Source organism: Pogonomyrmex barbatus, unplaced genomic scaffold, assembly GCF_055798465.1.
Source record: "Pogonomyrmex barbatus isolate J1 unplaced genomic scaffold, ASM5579846v1 scaffold20, whole genome shotgun sequence".
Taxonomy (NCBI): Eukaryota; Metazoa; Arthropoda; class Insecta; order Hymenoptera; family Formicidae; genus Pogonomyrmex; species Pogonomyrmex barbatus.
In genome coordinates this window covers 2,925,454-2,949,539 of record NW_028297117.1, presented here as the reverse complement: position 1 = coordinate 2,949,539, position 24,086 = coordinate 2,925,454, and the positions used below count along the sequence as shown (strand labels likewise).

At 33.8% G+C, this 24,086-nt stretch overlaps 1 protein-coding gene across 5 annotated transcripts; it reads right to left on the bottom strand.

The window, feature by feature from the left end:
* Positions 1-951: 951 nt before the first annotated feature.
* Lmx1a (LIM homeobox transcription factor 1 alpha) lies at positions 952-10,276 on the bottom strand. 5 transcript variants are annotated; one of them, XM_089077930.1, is made up of 6 exons: positions 9,199-10,269; positions 8,858-9,026; positions 7,451-7,873; positions 3,688-3,993; positions 3,206-3,304; positions 952-1,693 (listed from the first exon to the last, which is right to left on the bottom strand). In XM_089077930.1, exons 2-6 carry the CDS (start codon positions 8,973-8,975, stop codon positions 1,437-1,439), a joined length of 1,203 nt encoding a protein of 400 aa, XP_088934056.1. In that variant the 5' UTR covers positions 8,976-9,026; positions 9,199-10,269; the 3' UTR covers positions 952-1,436. The 5 variants fall into 5 exon arrangements, with proteins under 5 accessions (XP_088934056.1, XP_088934055.1, XP_088934054.1 ...); XM_089077929.1 differs by having other exon boundaries at positions 9,214-10,269; XM_089077928.1 differs by having other exon boundaries at positions 9,231-10,268.
* Positions 10,277-24,086: the final 13,810 nt, after the last annotated feature.

Below are 24,086 nucleotides of genomic sequence, written 5' to 3'. Positions count from 1 at the left end.
CAAATGTAACGTATATTGAACATCCAAATATACCGTTTTATACGTGAAACAAAACAAAAAATATTTTTTACACCCCCCCTGAATAATTAATATTCTATAATTATTTCATTATCATATTATTTATTATCACAATATTATTACATTTCATGTAGTTAAAGTTTTGAAAATTTGCTGACGTAATCCAAATTTCCAAATCCAATATTTTTTATGAATTATGTTCCTTCACTTTACTATTACTATATATTATTGCATATATTTAAGTTTTAATTTCTAATTTTTTTGAATAGTGTCTAATTATTCTTGTCTTAGCAGATCTTAGTATTAAACCAGAGGAACATATGAAATTTTGTTATTAAAAATAAATATTAATATATAACTTTATTATAGATTGGTAAATAAAAAAAGGTAAAAATATAATAAATAAATACATTTTTTCTTGCATATAATTTTTAAGATATATTTGCATGTATAGTTATCTTTCATTACTCATATCTCTTTCATATATTTATATATATAATATAAATTCAAAAACCTAAATAAATAAATTAATTAAAACAAAAAATTATCAAAAATTAATACATTATAACTAAATCAAATTAATAAAGTTATAATAACAAAAATTTTTTAAAATTGATGATAAATATTTTTTATTAACAAAGTGTTTTTACTGGCATATTTATTATTAATCTTGTTACTGTTAATAACAATTTTTACCTATTCAGTTTGTTAAACAAAAATGTTAAAGTTACGATATAAATACAATAAATGTACAGGATGTATCAAAATTCGTGCACACTAAATGCATAATGTAGTAATTCTTTATGCTAAAAGAAGCAATTATTTCTTCTTCTACATTATGTATTAACATAATGTTGACTTTAACATTGTATTAATCCATCGTCCCTTGCCATAGAATAAGAAATAAGATGAGGAAGAAGTTTCGCAATAATATTCTTCGATTTTATGAATATTTATTTATTACACACAGAGGATAAATACAAATTTTATATCTGTAACAGAGAGAAAAACAAATACTCGGAAGAATTTTTATTTTGTCGTCGCGTCGACATCACAAAGACTTAAGAATTACATCGAGTCATCTAAAAAAGAATTATAAAAATAATAATAATAATAATAATAATAATAATAATAATAATAATATAAATTTTTGCAATGTCAGTCGGGAATGAATTAGCAACAACCAGTATAAAACGAAGAATTAAAATATGAACTCAACATACTGGCTGTGATCATACCACGACACGAGAAAAATAAATAAAATGCACTTTTTCATTGACAAAGCAAATGATTTTATATGTCATATAAATAAAAGTAAAGGAAAAAAAGGAGGTAACAAGAAAGGTGAAATAAGCGACGACCGCTAGGAAGATAGAGGTAGAGAGAGGGAAGAAGAGAAGGAAAAGGGGAAACTTGGATTACGCATGATCGCCGCTGAAATAACTACTTTGCATCATGAACAGTTTGTCAATGGGGTTGTTGATGGCTGCATGCAGGCTCTGCGATAGCGATGGGGTGTCATGCGATGATGAACCGTGGTGAGAATGCGAGGCACCCTGATGACTGCCGTCCGCACCGCCGCCGTCATTCTCGCCGATGTCGAAGCCGCCGTCTGTCCCATCCAGGGACAAGTCGCTGCTGCAGAAACTCTCCCCCGAGTGTCCTGGATACGCGTCTGGAAGAAACAAGATTTTGTTGTATTTCTCGCCAAATATTACGGCACTTTCGTCAAAATGTAACGATATTTAGGTTGCTAAAAGATATGCACAATGGAAAAGATCTGAGTTTTATCAACAAATGTATGATGTAATTAGACATATTTAATTAGATAAAATTAGACAAAATAAAATGTATATATATATATATATATATATGTATATATACATTTATATATGTATATATATATATATATTTACACACACACACACACACACACACACACACACACACACACACACACACACACATACACACACACACACACACACACCATATATATATATATATATATACATTTTATTTTATCTAATTTTGTCTAATTAAATATGTCTAATTACATCATACATTTGTTGATAAAACTCGGATCTTTTCCATTGTGCATATCTTTTAGCAACCTAAATATCGTTACATTTTGACGAAAGTGCCGTATATTTGTTGATAAAACTCGGGTGTATATATACACATATATATATATATATATATATATATATTGCTCGGGTAATATATTGTAATAATTAACAAAGGCAATTTTTGTTCAAATATATCTACTTTAGTATTAAATTTGAAGGGATGTATCGATGATTTTTTACATTTGTTTTTAAGAATAAAAATTTATACATATAAGCAAGACAAAATTTTTTAAACATTTATATACATATTTTGAAACATATTAAATAGAGAAATACTATTTTAGTTGTACCTTTTGCTATGAAAGAAAAAAAAACAGGACATGCTCTTTTATGTCCAACGACTGGGTATTAAATAACAGATTTAATTGTACTTGAAAAAAATCGTTAAAAAATCCAGGCCGGAGATATTGAAAAAGAAATTGTCGCTCTGTATCCTATAGAAGCTAAAAAAATATTTGATTCGAACCTGCGTGGCGTATACAGGATGTTTTTAAAAAAAGGGTGTATATATCGGAGCTTTTATCTTTGATCTAAAAAAAGTGGTTAAAGTAAACAGATTTTGCCTATCAAAGACTTTTTATGGAAATTCTTGAAATGTGTATGTGTGAGTTGCAATTGTTATACAACATTTTAATATTAAAAATTCTATTTAAATCCCTAAATTCTTCAATAATTAACATAAAAGTAAACTAAGGAAAATAGAACAATCGATTACATTTTTATTAAAAAAAAAAAAATTAGATATAGATTAATGTGCATTTTCTCTGTTACATTTAATGTTTTTGGTAACGAGTTAAGCAATTCTATTTTTCAAATATTGTCCTATTATATTAGTTTTCATATTATTGATAAATCTAAGAAATCTATTAATATTAAAATACCCGATTTTTTTATGAAAAAATTAATTACAAATTAGTTGGAACACTGAATTCTAAAGTATCATCCGCGTATTCTGGGACACTTTCTAAACAACCGTCAGGGCAAAAATGCGTTACGTATGTACCGTATGTCTGTGATGTCGGTGCGCAAATGAGTTTCTACGGTGAGTAAAGACTTACCGTCGGGCGAGTACGGGTTATTGGGGTTGAGCGGTTGGGTGGCTGAGGGGAAGCTAGAAGATTCCCCATCGCGCATGTTCAGGGCGTTCAAATAATGACCTGCGAACGAGATTAGACAATTGACATTGAACTCACTCGTTTATCAAAGCCCCATTAACCAGTCTTCGCAAATTCGCCAAGTTTCGCGATTCGCGCGCGTATTTCTTAATTCTCTCGCAATATTGCATTACAGTAGTTTTACGATCTTTCGAAAATAATATATTACTTGATAAATAACTGATGCTTGAGAAAATAATGAACCAGCAATAAAGCCAATATAACCAATGTAAAACTAACAATATCTTTGAAATGTCGCATTCAAAATCCAAAAGGAATTTGAGGATCGGGAATCTAGTTGTGTGCATCTTTAAAAAAAAAAAAAAAAAAAAACGGTTGAATCCTCGACAGAATTCTATACTGATAGAGTGAAAAGGGTTACTCACTGTGATCACTGTGCGGGCTTTCTGTCCTTCGTTCCTCCTTCGGCTCTTTATCGGATCCAGGTTCCGTCTTGGCTTTCCTCTGAAGCTTCTTCATCTTCGCGCGCTGATTCTGAAACCACACTTGGACCACGCGTACGCTGAGGCCAGTATCTTTGGCGAGTGCTTCGCGCACTTTCCTACAAGGCTTCGGAGACACTTCGAAGGATGCCTTAAATTGACGTCGCTGTGCCGACGTAAGAATCGTCCGCGGCCGTTTTGGACCCCGACGGCCGTCCCGTGGTCGATTCTCGTCCAATAAGTCATCATCTAACAATACGATTTTGTAAATTTTAATAACCCGTATTAGTCTCTTATTTGTGTCAAGTTTCTATTTTTTAATATCCCAATAAATAAGTAAATAAATAAATAATACAAAAATATAAAGACTGTAATATAAAGACTTAAATGTTTTATATTTAATCGCGTATTACATCTAGTGCGCGCGCGCGCGCGCGCACGCACACACACACACACACACATTCTTTTATTTTATTATATATTAATCTATTTTAAATCTACGTTTGTAAAACGCAGATTTAAAGTAATTTTAGAAAAATTTGAGGAAGGGGTTAATTTTTAAAATTATTCCGTGTGAAATACTTGACTGTACAAAATAAATAGGGAACAATAAAAATAATGAGTAATTATTGCGTAAACAGTTTGAAATTTGAAGGTTTGTCCGGCGGATTGATCGTCAGACGCAAGAGGCCAGTGGTCGAAGTCGAGCAGTAGATACGGGGTAGTTTCGATCAGACAGTGATCCGACAAAGCACAGGCCACGCCTACCGTGCAACATATGTACCGCGACGCGGCAACATGTCGGCCGCGAACAAACGTACCGGCCATATCCGCGTGGATTCCATTTTCCACACGGGATATTTCAAGAACTCCGAGAATTCCATTGTTAAAAAATTGTTTCGCTCCGTGGGAACACGGAACGGCGGAGTTGTCGATCAAATCAATAAGCGGGATCGCCGTTAAATCGCCGATCATTCATGGTTAATAAAAGTGCGATGAGCAATTAAAACTGATACGCGGCTGAAATATTTGCGCGATACCGAAATAATGTAAAAAAAATATAATTTTCAGTGGCTCATTGCCTCGTAAAAATTTTTACATTTATTTAAAAAATGTTTTATTATGTTTTATTTTCCTTTCGGTGTTTTACCGTTTGAATGCGCATTGCTATCTCTGCGATTTCTTGTATTCATATTTTATACGCGTAATGTATAGATAATATATAGAGAAGGCTATATTTGAAATCGGAAATCATTATATGAGAGAGAGAGAGAGAGAGAGAGAGAGAGAGAGAGAAAGAGAGGAATGTATGTAGAAATAGATGATTCACAAACTGCTCTTTTATCATTTTCTATCGTCACTGATAACACATGAAATGTTTCGAAATGCGTGTCATAAATTTATGTCGAGATATCGGTCGGATAAACGCCATGAAATAAATTCCATTCTTTTTTTGGTGCTAAAATATTTTCACGGTATTTTGCGAATTATGCGAGAAAGGATTGGCGAATTCAACGATATCTACCTCGGGAAGTGCCGCGAACGTCACTCGCTTTCGATTATTTACACTTGATTTAAATGTAATTACCTTGAAAAGGAACAGCCCTGTTTCGAAATTCCTGTAGATTTTTACTTTGGATGTCTTTAGATTGTAGTACAACCTGCGAACAATGCAACAAGGTATGTACAATGCGTTTCTCAACGGTTTTGCATTTTATTGTTATTTTCGGCGTATTTTCAAGCATTCCGCGATAATGAACCAGACGGGGGGGGGGGAGCTTTGTTAAAATTATCTCGCGGAAATTTTCTCCAAAAGCTCGCCAATCTCAATTCCCAAATTATTATAATTCGACCGTGAAAACAATTCGCTAATCGATATTTGTTTAATATGTAAGACGATATGGAAAGATAATCGAGCAGTTTGTTTCATCAAAGAAAATTGTAGAAGAAACATTACATCTCCATTTGGCTTTCATTTTGCACGAATAAATTATACCGAGATATTCATTTAACTAAGCTTTTTGCCAGAGTCGCCCAATTGCCGTCATTATTAGAATAATGCTTCTATTAGCGAAGTAATGAAAACAGAGCTTCGTAGTTCACATAGAGTTGGATATATTGTAAAAGATCATCTCATGCAACATAATATCGCAGCATACATTTTCATTCATGCCAGGACTCATTTACATATTTTATGTAAGAATGGCATCTTTTTTACATGACAAATGCAATTATTACATTCGTGCATACATAGAAAGAACGGTTGTGCCAAAATATCTAAAAGTTTAACAAGCTATAGATCTGAAAATAAGTTTTTTGAACTATCACAATTATTATATAGCTTAAACCTGATAAAAATACTTGTTGCAAAAGTTGTTTATCTTTAAATAATTATCAATTTGAATTATACATTTCCTACATAATTATTTTGATGGCTCAACAAAATTTTCAAATCAGTATCTCATCAAATTTTTAAATATTTTAACAAAACTGTTCTTTCCACGCATACAAAGTCATCTTGATCATTTTAAATAATGCGTAAACTATGTGTTTCATAAAAAAATGATTTAAAAAAAAATTTGCATGCTCTCAAAGGGAATTCAAAAAATACAGTAATCTAGTTTTATTTTCTATTTATTACGCGACGAAAAATAATTTGTTAAGTTTTGTTAAAGTGTTTAAAAAAATTTGATATAGCTCTGAAAAGAATCTTGTTGAATCAGCAAAATAATTACGTGGGGCGCTTAAATATGATGATAATACTATAACAACTCTTGATATTTAACAACTAATTTAATGTTCTATATATTTATTTTTTTATATATATTTATTTCAACAAAATTATTTTCAGATCTAATGAAATTTTTATACATTAGCAAAATTATTTCTTCTTGTCTTTTTGTCATATATATATATATATATATATATATATATATATATATATATATGGTCAAGTTAAGTGACACCCTCTGTGTGTGTGTGTGTGTGTGTGTGTGTGTGTGTGTGTGTGTGTGTGTGTGTGTGTACACTTGACCACACATTTAACTTAACCACCCTGAATTATGTTTTGTTTAAAAACTCACAATGACTTCCTTATCTTGACAAAAGGATAAGAAGAAATGATTTTTGCTAAAATGTATAAAAATTTCATTAGACATATATATATGTATATTAAGCTCTTTAAAATAAATTTTCTAGCAATCTGTAACATCGAATATTCTTTTGTTTACATCTACTGTTTATGTAATATCAAATCATGTTTAAGTAAGAAAAATTATTACAATTTATTCTATCTTTTTAATAATAAAGAAGTCAGTTTAAATATTTTTTTACTGCTGTTAAAATAATATTAATTTTAAATCGTATTTTATCGTACTTTAAATCAGTCATGTATTTCATTCATGTATAATCATTCAGTTTTTATGTACGTCAAAGAAAGCCGGGATATTTGCGCTTACGATGACGATATTCGTGGTTTTCAGATCAAATGACAACTCAATTTGGAATATTCGCAATTTCGGATTTCGAATAAAAAAATTGTTCAATTAGTTTCCTAGATTTTTATTGTCTTTTCTAGTAAAAAACGGAATAATTCCAATCGGAATCCATTCCGAATAATTCCATAGTACCGTAATCCCTATAAAATTCACCTTGGAATTTACGACATACGCGTACATCCATAAAGCACACCACAGACGACACTCACCTTGCGGACTATTTAGAAACAGCTCGTGCTCGAAGTCTCGTCTGCAGATCGGCTGGCCCTGTCTGAGGATGTAGTGGGCGCCCCGTGGTAACGGCTGACCGCACATACAACACGCGAAGCACTCCACGTGGAAAATCAGGCCGGACACCGGCCGCATCACATAATCCGAGCAGCTGATCTTCTCCATGCACCGCGCGCACTTTGCCCCGAAGATCCTTTCGTAGTCGGTGCGACAGTAAAGCTTGAGGTCGCGTATGAAGCATGACTGCGACAGCATCGCGCCGCATGCCGTGCACGAGAGGCACTCCTCGTGGTAATTCCTCTCGGCGACTCTCATCACGTATTTGTCGGCGATGGTGCGGCCGCAGCCGGCACAGATCGACTCGAGGAGGCCAGACTCCGTCTTCACGGAAACGGACGGCTCTGCGGGAAGAAACGACGGCCGACGCGTTATTACGGCGCTCGCGGTTCACGATCGCATCGATATCACTTCGAAGTGAAGGCGAAATATTGTTTTAGCAGGTGAAAGTAAAGAGAAGGAAAGTAGTATTCGCAGTAGTGCGGATAAACATATGGTCCGACTGTGCCAACTGCGCGCAGCGTGAGACTTGATGACGGGCGCGATTGCCGGAGGAGTGTGTGTGTGTGTGTGTGTGTGTTTCTCAATAGATTCGATAATTTTTTACTTATTCAATACGTAAAAATATTTGTATATATTATATAATTTAGAAGGATTTTATTTCTAAAAGATAAATTTCTGCATTGGTAATCTTTTGAAAAAAAGATACTTTTGAAAGTATAAATGAATTAATAATGTCGTATTTTATGTTTGAAATATCTGTCTCTCTATTTTTTTTCAAATCAAAATAACATTGTAGTATTTCAAGATATATATTTAATAATTCTTAACGTTACAGTATTATTTTAATCATTTTATCATTTTAAATTAACATTTACATTTTATAATTTTTCACTGCATAAAATACTTATATCGTACTTTCTGAAAAATACTATTAATTTTTACTTCTGACAATATAATTTTCTCATCAATATCGTAAACATTAATAAGAAATGATGTTAATGATGTAAATAATATGTTTGTGAAATTTTTAACAATTATTTCGTATAACAACCGCGACACTGTTTACAACAATTTCAATTTTAATTCTTTCACATATACTTTTTTAAGTTAAACAATCATATATAGATATTTATATCTTTGCTATAAATTTTCTAAAAGTAATAATTATTATCCCTATTAATTTCTGTATATACATTAATCCAAAGATTTTTAAACAGTTTTTAAAATATCTTCTCAGACAAAATATATATATATACATCAAATGAAAATATAAACTTCTTTATACGTTTCTATAAAATTTGGATTAATTTCTCATTTATTCTCACCTGCATTATTATTATCAGTTGTGGGCCGAAAAGGAATAGGTGGAACCGTCGGCAAGGATTGGCCCGGTTCGCTTTGACGATTAAAAGAACCAGGCGCTGGAGGATAAAATTCCAACATGGTGTCTTCTTGCTAAACCTTGCTAAACCTTGAAGATTGAAAGTTTTCAAACTGCAAAGAATTTTAAAGTTGTGTTGTAAGCTTTCGCTGGAATCCTAAACTTGAAGGCCAACACCGATATTCAAATAAAAGTTTTTACCTAACCAAAGAAATAGATTAATTCTCTAAAAGAAACCAAAAGAAAAGTTTTTTTCTCAGGTCATTTTTTTCTTCTTTTACCTACTTCTATTCTTAGTACCTGGTTATTCTGAATACCTTTAATCGAGTTTCTTAAGTTTCGTGAAACGTCTTTTGAAGTCAAGTCTGTTAACCACAGATCGACGATAAATCACACTTTACACTTCCTTTTCGTCTCGCTGATCATCAATCATTTAATTTCTTTTATCTTCGAAACCAATCTCTTTAAACTTATCTTCGAAATCAATAATCCTAATCGTACGATATTATGTTACGCTAAATGTAACTTTTCAAACCAACACTTCAATGAATTAGTTCAGGTTCAAGCTAAATTAGTCCACATCACTTACATCCTGATACCCAGTCTATTTTGCTTTAATCGGATCCTAATCATTTGTCCATCGAGCCAGCGAACGGCAGAAACGATGGCAGAAATCTCACCGATGATCTTCGTTTAGCCCTCCCCGGTTCTTCGATACGGACAATGCCGTTTGTCATCCAAGTCTCATGACGAACTGCTGGGACTGCGACTTGTAAGTTTAACGCGACGTTCTTCCCGGACTGTTTCAGAGTGCGAAATGTCACGACTGCACAGCATTCTGGACATGGATACGATGATTCTGCTCCCGATGTTTCCGTGCTCGTTCTCCGTTCACTTCGTCATCCACTCGTTTGTTATTCGCACCGAACGCACCCCGTACGTGACGTTTCGTACATGTCATCAGCGTGAGGTCCGCCGCTTTTTTGACGAGATTCACCGACTTCGCCGACAGCGAAAATCATCCCCATCCTTCCCTTTCCTCCCTCCAATGCCGTACCCCCATCACCCCCGACACAACGCAGGTTTCTGTACTCTCTCTCATGTGTGTACGTGCGTGGGTGTGTGTCTCGTCTTCGTCATTGGAGATAGACGAGGCATCGACGCGAGAGTGAAGAGGGCGGGTTCATCCCCAGCGGAGACCCGACGGTGAAAGCGCGATTGGTGTCGTTGGGAACCGCCCTTGCCAGAACGAGCCGGTGGGGTAAAACGGCACCAGAGATGCTCAACCCGCGGCGACGTTCCAGCAGGGATCAATATCCGGCCGACCATTGCCGGATTCAGTAACGTATCTCGACTGACTCGTCAGTCACATTGATCTTGGGCGCCACCGAAATCTTCTTTTTTATAAGCAATCATGTAAAACAAAAATTCAATTTGAAGGTGAGTTTATAAAACGTGACGATTTTCTTCATCCCCCTCTACATACATATGTCTCGTTTTCATCTCGTTGGAAATAGACGAGATATCAATATAAAAATAAAGAGAATGGGTTTCATCTGTCGCGGAAAAGACATGCATGATTTAAATAAAGACTCGAATCAATGGTATATATTATCAATTATATGTTGCTGATTTTTTAAATAATTAGAAACAATTACATCATCTGCGAAGAACATGGTACTTTTTTTAATACACGATATAATAATTTTCCATTTTAAAATGATATTTTTAATTAAATAATAATAATTTACGTTTAATTTTAGAATAATTAATAAAACTCAAAGCGTATCTTACATAATTACTTATTATTTTAGGAGAAATAAAAATGCATAAGCAATTATAAGTGAGATGATCTTGATTATAACTCAACTTTTAGACAATTTAAACGGTGCAACTTTTAAGTGATAAAGATAATTAACCATCTTCTTTAAATAATATAATATTTATATAATATTTAATACATTAAATAATATATTTTAAATAAATATACGTATCATTTTAAATCTTTGTAACCTCATAATAATTATGATTATGATTATGCAATTTAACATAAAATAAAAAGGTTATCGAGAGCTACGATACGGAATGAAATGTTTTATGAAACGAGAAGGTATCGAGACACTTTGTATCGACATGAAGCTATTTGTAGACTTGAGCAGCGCTCATCGCGTGCTTCAATCCACTCTTTTTTCGACGTGTATTGCTCTTACCCCCGCGGATTCGGCTAATAACCGATGCCATTTTCGAACGGGACTGCCTGCGGACATATTTTTTCGCCGGAAAGTCGGTGCAGCACGCTGAGTATTTGGCCGTTTGTCAGTCCGCGTAAATATGCGACAATGCCGTCCTTTGTACGTGCCGTCTATCGGCGATGTTTGCCAAATAAAAGCCTATATAGATCTCTTTGTCTCTGTTCCGCGCGCGGTACGAATCCCCCAATGATACGCCTAGTTGGGAACGAAACTATGGCATGCCCCTCCGATGCGCGATACAAAGGGGCATCAAGTTGGCGGTAATAGTGATGCAAAGTATTCGAGGGAAACACGTGCAGGTCGAAGGGGCTCTCCCCCTTCGCCCGAGATGCCCAGTTAGCATTCAGTCTCGCTTAATCGTACGCGACAGTCACCATACGTCGCGTAGGATCGATGGATCCTCTAGCCTTAGATCTCGTAGAGCCGAATAGAAGAGTAGAATGTTATGCCACAAATTAAGACCTTGCATTTTGTTTATTGAAGAATGAAGAAGAAACTTTTGTAAACGAAAAGAAATAAAGAATTGAGAAATCTCATTTGTTTTTTTAGTTTGAAAAATTTGATTAAATATGAACTTTTATTAATCGTGTGGAAATTGGAAGGGAGACTTTTTACATATTACTCTATTATATCATTCAAATATATTCGTATATATAATTTCTGGTAATTTTTTTTTAATTGTTCATACAAATAATTAATAACTTTCGGTCATTTTTTTATTTTATATATATATATATATATATATATATATATATATTTATCACTAAATAAAATTTATATGTTATAAAATTACATTAAAATAATTTTTAAAATGGAAAAATTTTTATCTTATAAAAATTTTTTAAATGTGGCAATTGTCATCTTCTTCTTGATTTAACTTGTAAATCTCTGATTTCCAGAAAGAGCAATTTATAAAATATTTGGCATATCTATATAAAAAGAATTCCCATGTCAATACACTCTGCGTTTTCGCATATGTGCGAAATAAAGCGTCAAAGCCTTGATAAAGCGTACTATTGTATTGCATAGATATCTTTTTTCTGCATGACTAAAGGAAAGTTGACCTGTGCCGACAAAGACTTTCTTCACAAAGAAAAAAATTTTCTCTTGTAATGTTCGAATCGTATCTATATAATTAGATTATTAATTGGTGTTAATTATATACATTTTTTATATAAGATTAAATTGCACAGATTTTTTTTTATGCTAGAGAGAGAGAGAGAGAGAGAGAGAGAGAGAGAGAGAGAGAGAGAGAGAGAGAAAATCTGTGTAATTTATATATATATATATAAAAGTGTGTGTGTGTGTGTGTGTGTGTGTGTGTGTGTGTGTGTGTGTGTGTGTGTGTGTGTGTGTGTGTGTGTATAAAATCTGTGTAATTTAATCTTTACAATAGATTCTGCGAGATTCCACTAATTAAACTATAGCTTTTGTCAATAATCAGCACCAACACTTTGGGCGTTAAGAGTTAAAGCCGCACTATTCCAGATGCGATCCGAATCTTGATCGAGGTATCCAGTTATCGATTCCGATTTTATTTTGGGACAATGAAAATTAGGGATGCTCAATGACCCTTACCATTTCACGGCACATGAAAGCACAAAAGTCGTCGCAGCATCGGATGAAATATGGGGTCTTTTGCAGGTGTATGCGATCGGAGCTACCCTTCCTCAGGCATATTGTTTAGGATGTGACACTAACGCCAGCCGTGTAATTATGTCGATACGATTCGAGTATTATATCCCGTGGAGAAAATCTCTGTCGGAGCACAGACCAATTTCCCTTTGATCATACAGGAAAATACAGGGAAAGGATATTCACGCAACGGTAGTATGCTTTGCCAAGGCCTTGACGTTTTATTTTACATATGTTGTGAAAATGCTGTATTGACATCGGAATTCCTTTAACGGAACAAGGACAGCACGATTTCTAAAGTTTTCACCACAGTTTCACCATTCAATATTTGAATAATTGAGTTATTATTCAAAAACGATATTTTACATTTAGCAATAAATAAAAAACTTTTATTAACTTTATTATATATGTTGTACTATTATATTATATTATGAAGAAATGATGAACACAATGATGTAAATATAAAATCAACATATAAACATATGAACATAGAAATTTTTATATATATTATATATATTATATATATTTATATATATATTTTATATATATTATATATATATATATATATATATATATATATTATTTTATTTTTCTCTCTATACTTTTATTATACTTTAAATTAACTTAAAAATAAAAACTAATTTTATTTTATAATATTTAAATAAATAATGATATGTATTAATAATAAAAAAATATTTAAAAAATATATGTACAATATTATATATATATATATATATATATATATATACATATATATAATATTTATATGTATATATAAATGTTATATATATATATGTATATATAAATATTCTTTTTTTATAAAAATAACAATTAAAAATATATTGTATTGTTACTAAATGAATAAGATTCGCATTAATTGATCAATAAGCGAGTTTGCTAACAATAATTTAGCAAATCTCTACGCAAACTGTATATATCTTCAATAGGAAAACTTTTAAACAACTATTGAACAAAACTTTCTTAAATTTTTGTCTATTTTTTACGCAGTATTGTTACAACTGCGATAATATTAGATAGTAACTGAATAGTGCTAGGAATTGCATATATTTATATTAAGATACAACACAAACACTATTATTATTACTATTATTACAGAATCTGGTTTTGATTACACATCTATATTAAAAAAAATATTTTTGTAAAGATATCTAAGATATCTTTTTACGTAACGATAGTCAGTTGTTATTCAACTCTTAATTTCCGGTTTTTAATATATTCACCGTCAAATATTTTAGCTCTTTATTTGCCAATCGCATTATTTCGTAATAAGAAGAATGATAAAAAATAAAATTAAAATATAATAAATATAATTAAAATCTAATATAAAAATCCTCATTTATTTATTATTGCACTAATTATATTTTTCTGCTTAACAAAATTAGTTTTATAAATGTAAATAATTATATGTTTCACATATATTATTATGATTAATGATGTCAATCAGTAATGCAATGTAAAGGAAAAGATAAATATTGCTCATGGGTGACGTATCGATAAATATGTTAATTCACAGAGCATTGAATCTATGTTTTGTTATTCCTATTATTCTTTATTACTTCTTTCACAATTAGCGATTACAGCGAGAATTGTCTTACAGCTTATCAATTCTCATAGATTTTGCAAAAGATTTGAATACGATTTGCAATACATAATAATCGTCAAGTCAACGACAGAAAAGAAAGGGTCGCCGTCGTTTTTCGAGACTCGGAGGAATCCAAACTCGACGCCACCCCATCGTCCCGTGATGACAGTCGCGGGATGAATTCTAATAACGTGTCCTCTTTAGTCTAGCGCGCATGAATCCATCTTTTGCTAACGAGGGTGGAAGTTCACGATTGCGTCCCAGGAATGCGTGATGACTACTTTGTTAGGAATGCAGCACGGCGTGGCGTTCATACGAGAGCGAAACGAGAGCGGTATATGCAGTGGCGGAGAACGCCCGAGTGGTTAAAACGCAAGCCGAGCTTCTGAAGTCCCCCAGAAACTCGAGATAGATTTAGAAAAACGATATTCAGATATTATTTCCGACTGAAAGTAATACTGATTTGACGAGTTTAAAGTAATTTTACGAGTGTCTGCAGCGGAGTTGAAGTCAAAGCTGCGATTAAAAGAAAGAATCCGTGGATAAAAATTTAAAAACATAATTAATAGTGTTTAAAGAAGACAAAGAAGACAAGCTGCAAAATCGCAGCTAATAATTCGATAACTCGAGTGATGATTGTCATGCTCAAAATAAATGTCGAGATAAATGTCGAATATTATCTTGACTCTATCGGGGAGGCAATCGTGTCTCAGCGATAATCCGCCACTGGTTATGGGAAAACGTGGCTGAAACGCAGCTTCAGGACGCGAAGCGTAGCTGAAAGCAGCTGCGCGCCTTCCTGGAATGCGTCCCTGTTACCCAGCACCGGGATACTACAGAAAACGAGAGAGAGGAGTATAGAGGTGGGTGGGAGGGCGGGAGGGTAGGAGGATGAGAGAGAGAGAGAGAGAGAAAGAGACCAAGGAGGGTTCGTACGTTCCTTCCGATCCCGCTACTCTTTGGCATTCGGGCTTTAGCATCGCACGGTTCAATAAAGGAACGCCCCCGGCCCGAATTCAAACTGAATTCACTCGTATTACCCCCCCCCCCCCCGAGTACCCAAGGTTCTACCTGCACAATAATGTAAAACAATGTAACGTATCGTTTTGCATACGTCATTGGAAATTGTAATATAGTTTCATGTCGAGTTAGAGGCAATAAATTTGTCATAATAATAGACTGGTCACACAACACCATTAATCATGAAGCTGTACAAAAAAAAAGTACAATTGAAATTTTGCTAAAAGCTAAGATCAAAATAAATAGCGCTGCCAGCGCTGTCACCTCTTTTCTTCAATCATTTTTCTTATATTATACAATAGTTTTCTTTGTCCTTGGAAACAACCTCTTTTCAAGAAATTGAAGTTTCATAATCGGATTTTATTTAACGAAAGGAGGAAGAAATAGTTATCGTAAATCTTTTGCGCAAAAGTAAAGATGATTTAGTATTTTGTCAATTTTATTTCTATTATAAATATTCTATTGACGTAGACAATGGATAATCTTCTTATAGAAATTAAAAGACACGCTAGTTAAAAAATGATATATGGTAAAACGCTTTCTACAATTCATTGTCTTAATTTAAGTAGTCGATTTTTTTAATTAATATGAGATATAATGTGAGATAAATAGAATTTTAACAAAAAATTCTTTTTGTTAAAATTAAGTCCGAAAGAGTGTAACATATATCTTGTCTATTATTCAACGAAACCGAACTGTCCTGTCGCATTCCATATTGAATAATTATCGAAAATTGTAACCCACATAGCTTTATGCAAAGCATACCATTACTGCATTTTAATCACCCATTTATTTGGTTTATATGTCGGAGGATTTAATACATCGGAAATTATAAAATGTAATAAAGTTATAATTCGAATTTTTCTACATTTGTGTCGGATTCCCAGCAAAAACTTGTGAAAGTCAACGGATTTTAAAGCGGAATAATTTTCACCCGCGCTCGGTTTCACTTTACATTTATATCATTGTCGTGATATCAGCACTCAAGATAATTGCCGATGGATATTAAAACTATTGTTGTAATAGCAATATGAATATTCATATGAATAAAACCGTTTCTTTTCGACCGCGCTTCAGTCATCATAAATTCAAATCGTAGCCGAGAAAGGATTTTTTTACCACCCCCGACTCTCGGGCTGGTATCCTTGAAAAATGGATACTGCCTCGGCAGGAGTTACACGCAAGCCTCGGAATGTCGGGCATATTGCTATTTATCATAATAACTATTCATATCACTAGAAAAGTAAATATTCCGAGACACGAAGGGTGCACCTGACGATAGAAATTGCGTTCTACGTGCTGCGCTCAGATATACAAAACGATATTTCGTTGTATTTCCTCCCCCCCCCTCCCCCAAAAGTTTTCAATAAAACTACTAGTTATATTTGTGTTATATCGTGGCAGTATTTAGAATAAAATTTATAAACGTATTTGCAAGATTGAGTGGAACTTTTATAAAAATATTTACGAGAGAGTTAAAAATCAACTAAAGTTGGAAAAAAATTTCTGAAAAAAAAAAACTCCATTCTTTTTGCGGTTTGACAATTTGAAAAAATTACACGGACTCTTGACGTTATATCTCTTCACTTTTAATACAAAATAAGCGAGAATTAGGAATGCCGCGCGCGCACAAACTTTAAAAGCAGCCAGAAGGATTATTTCTTTTTTATATCGAAACCTCCGTAAATAAAGAATCATCTGAGATTCGACGTGATCGATTACAATGTCGTCGCGCGGTATTTCCCCGATACCAGTCGAACGCGCAATATAGACGCTTGGCAAACAATTACCTCATTCCGCCCCTACCATCCCGCCCCTACCCCTGTCACGCTCCTCCTTCTCCTCCTCCGTCTCCCGCGCTCCTTCAATCCCCATTTTGCGTATCTGTCTCTCTGTGAAGAGATTTTGATTCGGACGCGATTCAGGGGGAGGGGATTTCACCCTCGCTCGACTTCCGTTGAAAAACATATCGCCGGGCGGCCTCGCGGCGCGACGAAGGTGAGCGTTAGATCGCGATTAACAGCGAATTTCGGGACTTCAAAGAGCGATTTTCCACACGCTTGAGCATCGCGCTCTCGCGCGTGACCACGGGGGTGAATCGCGGCGAGGGGCGCCCCGCGTGGGTGCCACGTGCTGTCACGTGCGAGAGCGCTGTGTGACGTTACACGATCGGCGATCGGTCGCTACCGGTCATACGCCTCCCTGTTCGATCTCTCTATTGTCTCTTTTTACCCTCCTCCTCTCTCTCTCTCTCTCTCTCTCTCTCTCTCTCTCTCTCTTTCTTTCCCTCTGATTTGACGAGACAGAAGAAATAACTTGTCGACGGTGAGATATAAGATACGATACGTCGCGGATCGTTTTGCGAGAGATAATTGGAGGATCTAGATTAACTCCCTCTTTCACGAATCTGCGAATCACCTCGCAAAAAGAAAAAAAGATGTCACATAAGGTATTGCGTGATCAGAAATAGAATATTAGAATAGATTAAAATTAGAATATTTAATTATCATTCTTTAAATTAGATGAAAGACAGAGAAAAGAAAAGACAAAGTGATAAAATTTATCCCAGACGTAGATAAAAGAGTTTTTAAAAAACACATTGTATAAAAATAATATAAATTGTATCCAATGCTATTTCAAAAGTCTGATAAAAATAAATACCCACATTATAAATAAATATTTCGAGTTAAATATTTAACTGAAACAATAATATACTGTCCTTACTATTCGCACTATAATTTTATATACTTGACGTACGAAACGGATTCCGTCTGATCGCAAAATATTTATCGTTTCGTCGATCTCACAGGCGTTTCGTATATTCCGCGCTGCGGAAATAAATTCCCATCTGCAGATCGCCGCATTTATTTGCTCGGGAAAATATTCCCAGGTTTGGGCTTGCGTCCCGCCCTTGTTTTCTCGACCGCGTAGTCGCCAATTTCGGAAACTCGGCTACTTTGCAAATACTCGGTCTCTCGTTTGCGACGCTATGGCTACAGCCCGGAAAGACATCGCGAGCGTTTGCCAGTCGGGTTCCCGACGGGTACTCCCAAGTGCGTCCTATTGACACAAGTCACGTGGCGCCGACGTTCATGGGAAACCCGAATCGAAAGCCGAAATCGACGGATTATTCCGGCGAAATCACTTCGTGCGATGTCCATCTCTTCGTTTGTGTCAAAGAGAATTTTGCGTTCTTATATTTGAGAAATGCGAATATTATTTGTTGTTTTAAGTGCAATACGAGATCCATTTAGCAGCGATATATATATAGAATATCCCCGAATTCCTGACCTAAATTTGAATTTGAACTTGTGGTTGCAGAATTCTAGAACATGTATATATAATATATCAGAATATATGCTCACGCGCCCCACACACACACACACACACACACACACACACACACGCACACACACACACACACACACACACACACACACAGAGAGAGAGAGAGAGAGAGAGAGAGAGAGAGAGAGAGAGAGAGAGAGAGAGAGAGAGAGAGAGAGAATTTTCAGAAATGAAACTCTCATATGAAATTTGTAAAACTTTATTTTCAACTTTTACTTTCGAGGAAGTTCTTTCTATCTCTCTCTCTCTCTCTCTCTCTCTCTCTCTCTCTCTCTCTCTCTCTCTCTCTCTTCTCTTCTCTTCTCTCCCTCTCTCTTTCTCTAACGCAATATACGAATAAATGTTTAATAAAAAAAAATTATAAATAGGAAACTCGGTCCTTGATGTTTTCAAAGCGACATCCAAATATGGGAAAGTAGCATACAAATATTATTCTTTGCTGAGATCACACCAGGCCACGCTCTCGATTCATATCCGGTCTGCATACGCGTTACGCAAACTACGATTGAATATAGGTGATTTTTCCTGGGACCGACCTATTTGTGGACAAAAAAAATATAGAGTTGCGATGTGCGAATTTGTTTTCGCGAAAAAATATGTACTGTTTCGTTTGCCAAACATTTTCAACAAAGCCGCTGACGAAAAACATTTGTATATTTCACGTGCGATCGTGAACGTGTAAAACGGCAGTTTATTCGAAATACAACTGGAACGTTCAATATCTGACAAAAAAATATTTTGGAAACGGATTCTTCGACGGATGTATCGAATCACAGTTCTTGCGTAGAAAACATTTTTAAAGATAATTTTTAAAAATGATCTTTATACATTTATTATTATATAATTATGAAGATTATATCGTTCTATTTAAAAAAAAAATCTATTTACAGAAACTTTTGAATATTATTACGTATAAAACATAAGTATAAAAATAAAAATAATTCTTCATCCTGAATACTTTCTCCTTAAATTAAGGTAGGAAACCTTAAAAATACTTAAGTATCACTTTTTCTTAATAATTTACATCGTTAATGTAGCTACAAATGTCACTGTATAGATTGCGAAATATTATTATCCTACTCTGACATTCTCTTTAAGAATTTCTTTAAGGTCTTTATAAATTCTCGTTTCTTACGTGTGAAAATCAAATATCCTCGATTCCACTCCCTTTCCTCTCTCTCTCTCTCTCTCTCTCTCTCTCTCTCTCTCTCTCTCTCTCTCTCTCTCTCTCTTTCTCTTTCTCTCTCCGCCTTAGGCAAGAAACTTTATTCATACGCGGGAGCTGTGAATAGTGGCGATGTTTGCCGTACCAGATATTAACTGTATCTATGCAGTGTGCCCACTGGGTTCAGGATATTATGATCGTTCTTGGGGCATAATTAGTAATCCCTGGCACGTGACAGCCACGTGACTGCGGCTCATGCGACGTACACCTTGGCCCAAAGGGGCCCATATAAGCGATCGCGGGGAAGCAGTTATGGGGATGTACGCTCTTGCACGTGCACTGAAAAGCTTTTTTATAAATGTCAGTTTCATTGATTCATGCGTTCCGTTACATCTTGTTCATCTATATTTTTAAATTATTATACTTAAATATATGTGAGATTTTTGTAAATCTTAACTAGACGTCTCACTCTTAAATTTACTATGCTCCAGCTTTTATAACGAAGAAAGTGTGTGCTCCATAACACGAGCTTCTTAAAACTTATATTTATTAATATTAGCAATAATAAACATTTTAAGTGACATACCTTATTTTTATATTACCAAGCAGATAAATCCTAAAGCTATGGAGAGTTAATTGATTAATTGTTGCAAATTATAAAAAAGATATTTTTATATAAATAATGTTATACAAACTCAATATATAACTAAAATAAAAAATTAAAAGCTTCCGTTTCAATAATTAATATGCAAAATTTATATACATTCCAAAAGAAAAAAGATATGATTATACGGATTTAAAAAATTCAAATCATGTGAATAGTCTCTTCTAAAAAAATCATTTGACTCATCACTTTATTAATTTGGATGATGGATTAAAAAAAGTTGTCAGGATAGCACGTAGTATTCTTTCTGACTTTATATGTGTCGATTATACCCTCGAAACCAGATCAACAGGCTCGATAAACACAATCCGCAATACACGCCCAGCTGCCTTCGTAACAAATTCAACTCGATATTTATTTCATGCGGAACATGAAATGCCTTTGCCCATAATCCCGATGGTGTGTGGGAGAATTTTATTGCCGTAATGTGCTCGAAATTCATTCCACATAAATATCAGATCACCCCCCCTGGACAAATTCTTCGATTGCGGATCGACATTTATTACCAATCGTCATCGTTTACAAAAAATAATATTTTATAAATTTAATTTTATTTTTTCTTTAATTAATTTTTAATTAACTTAAAACAATTATTATATATATTTTTGCAAAATTCTCATAACTTTCTAAAATTAAATTATTACAATATTAACCTTTCGAGAGTCTTATCAATATTTTCCGAGAAAAAATAATAAACATCATTACATATATATCGTTACATATATAAAACAAGATTTATAAATAATTTTTCAAGAGTGCAAAAATCTTTAAGAATACGTCTTATTTATCTCTAATAGATATTTTTATAAATTTTTGTAAAATTAATCTTGAATATTGCAATGTGTGAATCGCGATTGAAAATTCATGGCAGCATGCCATAATAGAATACGTAGATTCACGACGCGTGAATATTCCCACCGTATCAAAGTCATTTTCACTAAACCAGGGTGCAAGCCGCCGTTTATAACCGCCGGTAAATAGTCATTAATTATTTATGTGCGGCGAGGTATAATGACTTGAGCGCGTGTCGAAGCCTTTAGCGTTCTTTTCCTGGCATTACGCAAAGCCGCTAGGGCGTCACCTTCACGTCTATCACTCCCGCCCAAGAAGGATGTAGATGGCTTTATTATCGATATATCAAACTCTGATTAACTATTCCGTACAGGCCTTTTTGATCATTAATTTATAATCGGCATTCATCTAATTATTTACGTTATTTAATTTAATCATTTAAAATTCACAATTTAGTCACGCAAAATGAAATTAATTTGTAAAAGCAACGATATTCTGAAATCATCGGGAAAAGCGATTTATTATCATTATACCATATGTCATCCTTTGCTTAATTTCTCGCGTTAAATGTTAAATTAAATTTTATATTTTCTGTCACAGTTATTTTTAATGTTACATAATAAATGCGTAGCACCGTTATTCAGTCATGCGGGTATTTTGGCGAGGTCGATAGCTGTACGAAAAATAACTGGCCGGTTTCTCCACTATATGTAATTTTACGTGAAAATATATGATGATACTCCGGAGTTTCTATTGACAAGCTATATCATGTCACGCTATCAGAGCGCCCTGGTTTAATTAACATCGTCGCGCTCTCATATCTTACGTTCATAGGCGCTGAAAATGATAACAATGTGTGGACAGCCCTCTATTCTCAGGAGATGAAAAATATTTCCGATTATACGTTATCGTTTTCAAACATTGGCATATGTCAGGGTTTCTTGCACAAACTAATAAATGTACTTTAAGACAATTATCTTTATTTAAATTAAAATTACTTTTTCTTCAAACCGATGACAAAAAGATGCCTTAGATTAATTCTTCTAAAGAAAAGTAAAGAACGTAATACGAAAATTTATATAAAAATATTTATATAAAATTATATAAAATTATATAAAATATTTATATAAAATATTTATATAAAATTTATATAAATATAAAAATATTTTTAAAAATATATGAAACAAATAATCAATGACACTTTTGCAAATTAACAGAAAAACAGATTTCATGCGTGTCCTTTTTTATTAATATAATTTAAACAGAAGAAATGATTAAAGAATATTATAAAAAAGCTTGAGTAAATAGTAAAAACTTTTCAAATCAAATAATTTGTAAATATTTTTCATTTTTATAAAAACAATGAATAATTATTAAAACATTCTCTTTGTATCTTCTTTTATGCTATCAAGATAAACTTTATTATCTACTATACCAAAAGCAAAAAAGGATCTAAAAATCGTACTGATTTAATACTTTTTTCCACGCAACAGCAAATTTTTCATAAATGACAACTGTTCGATGGCGCATTATTTATTTTGTCAGATATCCAGCAATTTTTTTAGAAACTAGAATTCGCCAGCAATATGGCGGTTCTCTCTCTATGTTCCAGATCGCTGTGGCTAAAGGGGCTCTAGCTTGGTACAAGGGATCAACATGAGCTTAACGGCAGGCGCCAATATACCTACCTACCCCCCGCATACCAGGCCGTTCAAGCTGTGGTATTAAACGGAGCATGCGTGAGGTCCACGGTGGTTGGTCACGTGTACGCCTTCAGCTTTCCTTTTGTAAGCACGTAGATTCTTAGGGATTTTAAGAAAACGATACTCATCCGCCACAATCGTATCTGCTAATGATATTATTAAAGAGTTATAACTACAAAATGAATTTTATTTAATTAATTCCTCCAAAGGGATGTAACGCGATTCTGCCTAATGTTTGAAGAAATTGTCGTTTGTACCGGTGCAAAAAATGTCATTTTTAATAATTGCAATGGTTACCCAGGAATTCGAAGAAAAACTTATCCGTTATAATCGGGTGGAGAGCTTTTATTGATTCCTCTTAAGACGGTGGCTCCGGGAGATAAAAGCAAGCAAATAAAATACGAACTATTTAAAATACTTGGTATGATGTAAAATTTAATAGTTAAACATCTTGATATAAGCGGTAAAATTAAAGACAAAATGCAAATTGGAAATTATTATTTTAACGATGTAGCATTATGGCTGGATCGCCGATCTGTCCCTCGTATCGTCGAACATATTTTAATGAACGTATTCCAATTCCGATTAATTACAGTCCGGTATCGTCATTCGAAAATGCGTTTTCCCCAATTTCCAGAAATGAGACTTGTTCAAAAAGCTGTTAACGTGTGGGATAAACGAGAGTATTTTGGTCTTTTCGAGTGCGATGTCAACTGATGTGTAAGAGGATCAACGTCTGAGCTTTTATCCTTTCGAGTATCCTACAAACTTTAATTAAAAACCAGAGAAGGAAAGCGTATAAAATATACGTCTGCCATCTTCGTTCGTCACGCGGTGTTTCATAAAGCGGAAATGGACATAGAACAACGCACACGTATGATTTTTAATAATATTTTCATTGCGGTGTGGATTTTACGTAAGCTAATGAAATTAATAAAAGAAATATTAACTTTTAAAATTGAAGCGATCTTTATAACGCATATTTTGATAT